Genomic DNA, 9,317 nt, shown 5'->3' on the forward strand with positions numbered 1-9,317 from the left:
AAAAAAAAAAAAAAAAAAAAAAAAAAGAACAAGGTAGCGACTTGGAGAGATGTTGGGGACATATTACTAGGGAAAAGGAAGCAAGTTGTAGACTAATCCCTTTCACATGGTCATATTTTTATAAAACTATACATATATACGTTCATGTAGAGCACATCTATGCCCGCGTTTCACAATGCAAGGAAGAATTTCTTCTACATAATTATGTTTCCTTATGGGGAGTAAGATTACCAAATTGAAGAGTCTTTTTTTCATTTTATAAAACTTGTATAAATTGTGATAACGTAGGTTATTTTTATGGCTTTCAAGATTTGTAATTTTAAAAGTGGGAGGTCTTTTGGCTCCACCCAGTTGAGCAGCCTTGCTTTTGTCTTTTCTGCATTTGATGTGAAGGGCCCTGGGGCAAAGACCATGTGGGGCTTAGGGACTTGGCGGCCACCTCTTCCTTCCTGGGGAAAACTGGACAGATATGGAGATAAGGAAGTTCCCAGGCCCCAGACTCACCTTCCCGGCACTGGTACTGCACCCACAGGTAGCTGCCCCGGCTGGGACACAGGTCTCCAAAGTAGGTCCCGTCTGCTGCCACCTGGCAAGCCTGCAGCCCCTGGCACTGGCCTGGGAAGCCCCCAGGTCCCCACGGAAGCAGGAACAGCGTGTGAGACACAAGGACAGCGCTCAGCAGAGGGTCGTGGAGATGAGTTAGAGCATATGCGTCAACCCGCACCCGCCCAGCAGCACCTGTGGGCAAATGCTGAAGGCTAGGCGCTGAGCTGGGCATCACAGGACGGCAGGGTAGGACTCCTGCCCGTCACAGCTCAGGGGCTGGCACGCTGGGCCTCAAACCTCAGCAAGTGCCAGAGTCCCCAGAGGGCTTGTGAAGATGCGGATTCCAGACCTTCCGCTCCCCACTCTGGACTTGTGGGTCTGTGTGAGGCCCAGGCCTTTGCGTTTCTAACAAGTTCCCAGGTGCCAGCTCAAAACATTTGTGAGATTGTTTGTTTCTTTGCATTGGGCCTGTGCGTGCATGTATGCGTGTGTGTGTGTGTGTGTGTGTGTGTGCACACGTGTGTGTGAATGGGGACGGAACCCAGGGCCTGGCATGTCCTAGGCCTCCATTCTGCCACCCCAGCCCTGGCACGATTTCTGTGCTCCTTCCACGCACATCCACAGCTCCGCTCTACAGTCTGCAAAGGGGTGCGGGAGGATTTAAATCTGCTCACTGCTGCGTCTCCAGCACACAAAGCAGTACGCGGCCCGTGGCACATGAAGAAGGAGCTTGCGTGAGTCACTCACGGCACCTTTGGCTCCCTTCCCCGCTCAGCGTTTATCACACGGGTCGGTAATCGCGGAGCAGACAGCTCCGTGTCCCCACTGGACTTTGCGCTCTTTGAAAAACAGACAGATCCGCGCCCGCACCACAGAGCAGCATGGTGGCTAGCGCAGCACTGGTGCTCACTCAATGTTCACGGGCCGACTCGACGAACGAGGGACCCACACTAAGTGTTTCCTGGCCAGTTGAACGAATGGGTGACCCTCAGCAAGTGATCAGGGCGCTCAGACTTCAGGGGCTCTCCCAGGTCTTCTCCTCGGCCTCCTCAGTGAGTGCAGCTGCCCTGTCTCTCTGCCCTATTTCTGAACATAGAGGCCCCAGCCTCCTCGGTGAAGGAGGCTCCTAAGCAGGGCCCTGCTTCTTAGAGGCCTGGAGCAGCTCACAGAGGTCCCACGAGCTGATTCCAACCTTTCCTGCCCCCACCCTGCCCCAGGGGAGCGAGGCCCTGGTGATGAAAGCGCCTAGGGGTAGTGGCAGGGGCTCGGTTGGGGAGGCACACAGCAAGGCCCAGGGCTCCCAGCTGGGCGTCCTTGGCTGTGTCCCCCGAGCTGAGACGCAGAGACCACCTGCCTTCCCGGGACCCTGCAGAATGGACAGTGGTCACCGCAGGAGACCAGGGAGAGCCCGTTGGGGTCCTGGAGGATGGATGGGATCTCTGAGGACTTGACTTCTTGGGGGAGCGGAGCCCCTAGAATTCCTGAGCCTGAGCCCTTGTCCTTGAGGAAGTGATTTCCTCTGATTTAAAAAAACAAAGTCCAAGGGAGACTCCCGCAGGGACGGAAATGAGAACCGCCAGAGGGAGAGGTTCCTCTCTGCTGCAACAGGTGAACCCGCGTGGTAGAGCAACGCACGGTCCAGGTGGACTGCACGTCTCGGAAACAAGGTTGAGCAAGATACGACAGTACAATGAAAAAGAAAAATCCACCGCCCAGTGACGCAGAGCGGTGCCGTCCGCCTACACAGTAAAGCCTGCACAGGCAACCTGCCGCAGGCTGTTTAAGGGAAGAGAGAGAGGGCGGGGAATAGGGAGCTACAGGAGCCATTAACAGCGATGAATAAACACCAGACTCCGGACAGGAACGCATCAGCCTGAGGAAGTGCCATGCAGGAGACTTGTACTGTGTTTGGATTTTTGCTTTCAATCTTTGTTTCTTTGTTTCTGTTTTGTTTTGTTCTGTTCTGCGGTACTGAGGACTGAGCACGTGGTAGGCAAGTGACCTACTGCTGGGCTATACCCCCAACCCTCCTGAGTTTTTGAATTTTTAGACAAAGTCTCACTCAGTTGCCCAGGCTGCCTTTAAATTTGTGACTCTTTCCTTCAGCCTTCTGAGTAGCTAGGGTTACAGGAGTGCACCACCATGCCCAGCCACGTGTCCTTTTTTTTTTTTTTTTAGAGACAGGGTCTTGCTATGTAGTTTAAACTGACCTTGAACTCACAGCACTCCTCCTGCCTCAGCCTCCTGAATGTTGGGACCACAGGTATGTACCACCACATCTGGACCCCACACACACACACTTTTTAAACAAGGTAATCTTGAGCAAATGTTAAGATCTGACAAAGGGGAGTAGTGGCTCAGGGAGTCCATCCTAGTATGTTTTTATTCTTGTCTGTACGTGTTAAATATTTAAAAATTCAAAACTTTACATCTAGTGTGTTGGTGTTTCCTGTGCGCACAAGGGATAGGGGAACAGAAGCGTCCCTGACCCAGGCGCTGGGCTGGATGTCAGCCACAGCTCCCTGCTGCCCCGGCCAGTGACCCCACACGTCTGGACATTGTTAGAGCTGTCCACGTGCCCTACCTGCCACCTCGTCCCTGACGCTGACCCAGCTGCAGTCCTCCTCCGGGTCCGAGGGCCGCCAGGCATCCTGGGTGCAGTAGTGAGGGGTCTGGCGCCCGTAGACGGCATCCTGGACCTGGATGACCTCTCCGGAGCCACAGTGCATGGTGGCATTGAGGCCTTCACACGCCAGGCTCTGGCCATTCTCTGTCACCGAGGGAAGGGGCGCACGGGTCAGAGGGGGGCCGGCCAGTAGATGTTTCGGGGGGCAGGGCTGCGAGGTGCGAGGACTGGGACAGGTGGGGGAGCCGGGGAGAGAGACAGCGAGACGCGGAAGGATACAGAGCGTCACAGGGGGCGGACGGACCAAGAGGGAAAGAGTCCGAGCGTCCCGGGCAGAGGCCAGCTCAGAAAATGACAGGAAGACCAAGCACATGGTGGGTGCCTGTAATCCCAGCACTCGGAGGGATGAGGGTGAGACCAGCCCGGGCTACACTGTGAGTCCAAGTCCAGCCTGAACTGCATAGGGAGACCCTGTCTCACAAACAAACAAACAGAAAAGCCGAAACAAAACAAAGAAAGAAAGGGAGCAAGACAGGCAGGCATTTAAACAAGCAGACACAGAGCAAGGAGCCCTCATGCGGGGAGCCAGACAGGGACAGAAAGAGAAGGAGAGAGCAAGCGAGACCTGGATGGAGAAGGAGCAGGCAGGGAGAGAAGTCAGAGAGGGGGAAGCCAAGGGCCGGTGGGGCCGGGCCAGCGAGACAGGCGCGGCAGGACCGGAGCCAGGCCCGCGGGGAGGAGGGCGCCCGCACCGGGGCCAGCTCACCAAACTCGCAGATGAAGGCAAAGGTCTGGGCGCAGTCGTCCACGGCCGCCCACGCGGCGGAGGGGCCTCTGCTGATGTAGCCGCAGGTCTGGGCAGCGGGAGCCGCCCTCCCCGGCTGCCAGTTGCTGAAGCTCACATTGGAGAGGTCCAACCAGGTCCCGGGCCCTGGGATGGGAACAAGACCACCAGGACTTGGCAGGAGTCCTCTTAGCCCTTTCTGGGGAGGACTGAACACCTGGGATGCTGCAGGGGCTCAATCTATGTCAGGGATGAAGGCGCATTTCCCATACTAGTGGAGAGGTGCCCTCGCCCTTGACTTCAAACACCAGGTGTAAGGTCTGGGGTCTCAGATTGGAGAGCCCTTAAAAGGTGGCTCAAGCTGGGCATGGTGGTGCATGCCTGTAACCCCAACCCTCGGGAGGCTGAGGCAGGAGGATCTTGCAAATTGGAGGCCAGCCTGGGCTACAAAGTGAGTTCAAGACTAGCCTGAACTGCATAGGGAGGCACTGTCTGAAAAAAAAAAAAAGTGGTTCGACTAAGTCATGCTGCTGCCGGCTCTGCCCCACCCGAGATGAGACAGAACCCGAGTGTGCCAGGAGGTCACAGGTGTGCCACCTACCACAGGAGGGCCCGCCCAGGTGCGTCTGACTCAGGATGGACCGATGAGATGAGTCAGGGTGGGGGTAGTTTATGTGACTTCAGGACATCAGAACCTTCCAACACCGCTGCTGCTCCTGAAGTGTGTTACGGTTTGTGTCTGGATGAACCCCCAAAGCCCCATGCAGTCATGGGACGGGCTTCTAGAGTGCATGATTGGTTCATGGGTGTGATGGGTACACCTGCCCTGGGGCGGGTACTTTGCATACAGGGTACGGGAGGGAAACTGGCTGCTTGCCACCACTTCCCCCTTTTGCTCTTATTGCTTTGCTGTCTTCCGCCACCATGAACTGTTTGTTGCCCTCTGCCATGTGCCACCCTGCCTTGGAGCCAGCCAAGTATCGACTGAAACCTCCACAGACTGTGAGCTAAATAAACCTTCCCTTCCTTAATTCTGGGCATCAGGTATTTTCTCTCAGCAAAGTGACAGTCTGCCACTCAGCTACATCCCCAGCTCCTTTTAAAAATTAGTACTATTCTTACATTTTGAGACAGGGTCTCACTAAATCGCTAAGTTGCCCAGGCTGGCCTCTAACTTGTGGCCAGCCTTCCTCAGCTTCCCAGCTTTCCTCAGCTGGGGTTATGGGTATGTGCTACCACTCTTGGTAAGGAGAATTTCAGAGATATTGAAGACGGTAGGTACACAAAGTTACTGTTAAGACTCAAGATTTGGGATCCAACCTGGCAGAAGAGTATGTCTTCAAGGAGGGTCAAGACAGGGCTAGGGGATTCCGGCTGATATGGGAGCCAAAAGCCATGAGGTAGTCACACCAGACGCCAATAAGGAACATCCCCGAGCCAGCTGGGTGGGCGGCACTGGAGCTGCTGGTCAGTGCCGTGTGACCGTCTCAACAGCAGTCCTCATGGGAGAAGCTAGAAAGTGGCTGCAGAGCTGGTGGTGGAGCTTGCCAAAAACTGGGTCAATGCAAGAGGCCACCCTGGAGCTTTTCTTGGTCCTCTGACCACCCCCAAGCCAAAAAGCACATCTATAATCTGATCAGTAGTGGACCAAAGGAGGGAGCTTCCAACCGTCTGGATAGGTGAAATATTAAAAGCTATGAAAATGATGACTCTGTCGGACCAGCTATCACCTCAGCTGTCAAGCCAAATATGAGCTTTTACACACAGGAGAGTTTGGTCTGGTTCTTGTGGTTCTGGAGACAGAAATATTGGATGAAGCCAATAATGTCATAAACGTCAACCGTATGGAAATAGAGCTGCCATCTTCACCACCAGGGGAGCCACTGCTTGGAAATCCTCCCACCTGGTGGACGCTGGACAGGTGGGAGTGAATGTCCCCATTCCAGTGCCTTTGCCAATGTCCTGGGGCGCCGGCTCTGGATCTTCCTCTAGAGGAGACACCAATGTCTATGGCAAATGGAATCCAGTGCTACACCCAGATGAAGACCATCCCTTCTCGGGGCAAAGAAGAGGATGCTACTCTCCCCTCACTTGCTGTGTCCATGCCCCCCAGCAAGTTCATCAAGACCTCGTCCGTCCTGCATAATCTCCCTTCATTCTTGACCAAATGCATCTGCCAACTTTGCTCAGAAGAGATCCCCGGGAATGGACCATATTATAACTAGTCTTTCTTGGGTTGCCTGGCCGCTTCAAAGTCGCTGAAGGGAGGCATCTAGTACAGTACCGGCAACAGCTTTCCACTAGCTCTTCATACTTCCGTTTTGGAGGTAACGGGTATAACTTTGAAACACTCATCTAGAAAGGGAACCTAGACTTGTTTTCTAAACATTCCCCATTTCTGACAACTTGAAGGAGGGCAAGGTCAGTGCATTTACCGGTCTTCTAACAATCAGAAGACAGACTCTTGGATAGGGAAGTAGTATAACAATAGCTCACCCTCTGGCTGAGCCTGGAACACCCCCTCCGTCAAAGCCAGTGGGTGAGACCTAAATTTTCCTGCGCCTTCCCCTTCCCCCACACTACACAAGCTCTCGTCCTTTTCTTCTTATCCCAGTATTGTGACAACCGCTTGTTTGTTTTCTGCTCAATGCCTCTGTGCTATCCTTGTGACTCATGACCCCTCTTCAGTTCTGTCATTGTCCCTGTTCCTGCTTCTTAGAATCTCTTCTGAAGAATACCTTGGTATTCAACGAATAAATCAACTTTTTTATGTGTGCCAAAAACCTCAAAGACTGTAATCATTACCTTCAGAAAGAACATACACTCATGCAAATATTGTCAAAATTTCAAACACTGTGAAAGGGTGCAAAACTAAAGCACCCTCCTTCTCCCAATCTGTGGACTGCTCCCATCACTAAGTTTCCTGTAAGTCCTTCCAGGCTGACCTGTACGCACGTATCAGCATTTAGGAGTACTTGAAATATATTTACACGAATGCTATCCTATTGCTCATGGTACTCTGGCCTTTGCTTCTTCAATAACATTAAGTTTTGCAGGGTGCTGCCTGACTGACTAATATTAACCCTAACAGCCTAACCTTAACAGCCTAACCCTAACCTTAATAGCCTAACCCTAACCTAACAACCACAAGGCAACCCTTGGGAGATCTTATTAGATGCAAATTCTTCAGCTGCGTATGAATGAACCAAACATACAGAAATCCACAACTGCCGTGTCTTCAAGTCAAGAAACTTGCAACAGACATTGCTTGAGGAGGCAGCGTAAAAACTCGGATCCCCTTGGCTGTGAATTGCCTTAAGTGATTCCCCCCACCTGCTGGCTTTTAAAGACATTTCCACGTACTCTGTATATTTCTGTGGGTGCTCAGCTCAGACCAAGCTACTCATTTCTGAGCCCAAGTAGCTTCTACAGGAGCCGAGAGAACCCTGAAAACTGATGTGACAAGGCAGGAGAAGGCAGGCTTGGGAGTCGCTTAAGACCTTGCTGCCTCACGTTCCACATTATCTCGGATGAGGCGATTCCTCTCAGCATTGTCCTCACTGGTAAATAAGAGTTGCCATGCCAACCTCCTATCAGGATTAAATACCAATGTGTCTTGGTTACTTTTCTCTCTTTGCTGAGACAAAATACCCAAAGCCCAAAATAAAGGAAGGAGAGGTTTATTTAGCTCACAATTTGTGGAGGTTTCAGTCCATACTTGGCTGGCTCTGAGGCAGCGTGGCACATGGCAGAGGGCAAACGTTCATGGTGGCAGAAGATGGCAAAGCAACAAGAGCAAAGGTGGGGAATGGCAGAGCTAGCCAGCCTCTTTCCCTCCCTTATATTGTAAGCAGGCTACCCCGACCCAGGGCGTGTAGCACTCACATAATCCCCATGCCCTCCTCTTGCACAGGCTCAGGATGAATACAAAGGAAGCACCCTGGCTCCCTGCTGAGTCACACAGTTCACCTTCTAAACTTCCCACACTGACACAATGAACAACATCCTAGAGCAGGAAGGGCATGTCCTTTTCACCCCAGGATGTAAACCGCTGAGTCACTTAGCCAAGCCTCCGGACTCCCCAAGTTGATACAGTATATCAACCATAACACAATGTATCCTTTCTTCTTTTGAGGGGCTTGTAGTCTCTTTCAGCCATGGCCAAACCACTGTTGCAGAGGGGTGGACGGGTCCCAGAGAGGCGCAGAGAAGGATGCTCCTCACTGTGCTGATGGCGGAGGGAGGGAGGGAGGAGAAAGGAGAGTTTCCAGGAAGACCACAAAAGGCACATCTGATGTGAAAGGCGCTGTGTTAACCTGAGCTGCTTCAGTGTCATAGCAACTGGGGAAAGACTTGGAAGGCATCATTTCCTGAAACAGCTTTCTTCTTTGCAAAACAAGGACAACAGTAAGACATTTCTCATTGGTCTTGTAAAGATCAATGTGACAATGGCCGTGAAGTGCTCACGACAGTGGCTGGCACTATTCTAGCTAAAACTGAAGAAGCCATGGCTAGAATTAGAAATAAGTGCGTGAAGGACTGGGGCGGGGTGCAGTTCAGTGGCCTAGCAGGCTTGAGTCCTGAGTTCTAGCCCCAGCACGGGCACACACGCACGTGCACACATGTGCGCACACACATAGCACACGGAAAGAAATGAACGTGTCCAGGCTATCGTGGAAGAGTCTGCGCCCATCATGAACAGTGAGTTATTTTATTTAATCCACAAGACAACTAAAGAAGAATGCGACCCCAATGGGTCTCCGGGTGACAAGTGATAAGGAGGATTTTGATCACAAGCTTCCCACAAACCCCAGCTGTGCCCGCACCTACCTCCCGTGGTCCCGTTGCATGCCGAGGTCCCTGTGAGCCCAATCCACCACTCTCTGTCCTGGGAGAGGTGCCGCTGCAGAAAGTGCTGGGTGCGCTCATCACGAACGAAGACCAGATGGCCTCCTTGCCCTTCACACCAGCTCTGGGCACCGCGGAAGGTGCGTCCAAGTGGCACAAACTCATAGCAAGCATTTCCGAAGGCCACCTGGTTCTTAGAACAAAAGCTGTGGTCTTCTGGCTGAGCAGTGGCGGCCTGAAGCCTCAGGGCGAGCCCCAGGAGCACCAAGCCTGCAGTGCACATCCTGGACCACTGCTGGAACCGCTGGATGGAGCTCGCTCTTGGTCCTTCATATCCTGGTGCCTTGCAATCCTCACCCATCCATCTTCCCGTCTCTTTGCATCAAAAAATAGCCACCCTTTCTGTTTCAGAAACAAAAGCCCGGGGATGAATGCATCCACAGTTTAGCTTTGCCCCCCCCTTTGCTCCATGCCTGTCGCCAAGCCAATTAGTTCCTGAGGGTCTTAGACAAA

At 52.7% G+C, this 9,317-nt stretch overlaps 1 protein-coding gene and 1 pseudogene across 2 annotated transcripts in view; one reads left to right on the forward strand and one right to left on the reverse strand.

Moving 5' to 3' along the window:
- The window catches only part of Pkd1l2 (polycystic kidney disease 1-like 2), an 85,392-nt gene extending 76,305 nt beyond the window's left edge, over nucleotides 1-9,087 (reverse strand). For both annotated transcript variants that reach the window (XM_005409357.1, XM_013507110.1), the window contains exons 1-4: nucleotides 8,787-9,087; nucleotides 3,939-4,103; nucleotides 3,131-3,316; nucleotides 505-615 (exon numbers count right to left, since the gene is read on the reverse strand). In XM_005409357.1, coding sequence (XP_005409414.1) covers nucleotides 505-615; nucleotides 3,131-3,316; nucleotides 3,939-4,103; nucleotides 8,787-9,087 — 763 coding nt within the window. The remainder of the gene's footprint in view (nucleotides 1-504; nucleotides 616-3,130; nucleotides 3,317-3,938; nucleotides 4,104-8,786) is intronic.
- LOC102006273 lies at nucleotides 4,510-6,181 on the forward strand (annotated as a pseudogene).
- Nucleotides 9,088-9,317: the final 230 nt, after the last annotated feature.

This window comes from Chinchilla lanigera, unplaced genomic scaffold, assembly GCF_000276665.1.
Source record: "Chinchilla lanigera isolate Chin_1 unplaced genomic scaffold, ChiLan1.0 scaffold00121, whole genome shotgun sequence".
NCBI lineage: Eukaryota > Metazoa > Chordata > Mammalia > Rodentia > Chinchillidae > Chinchilla > Chinchilla lanigera.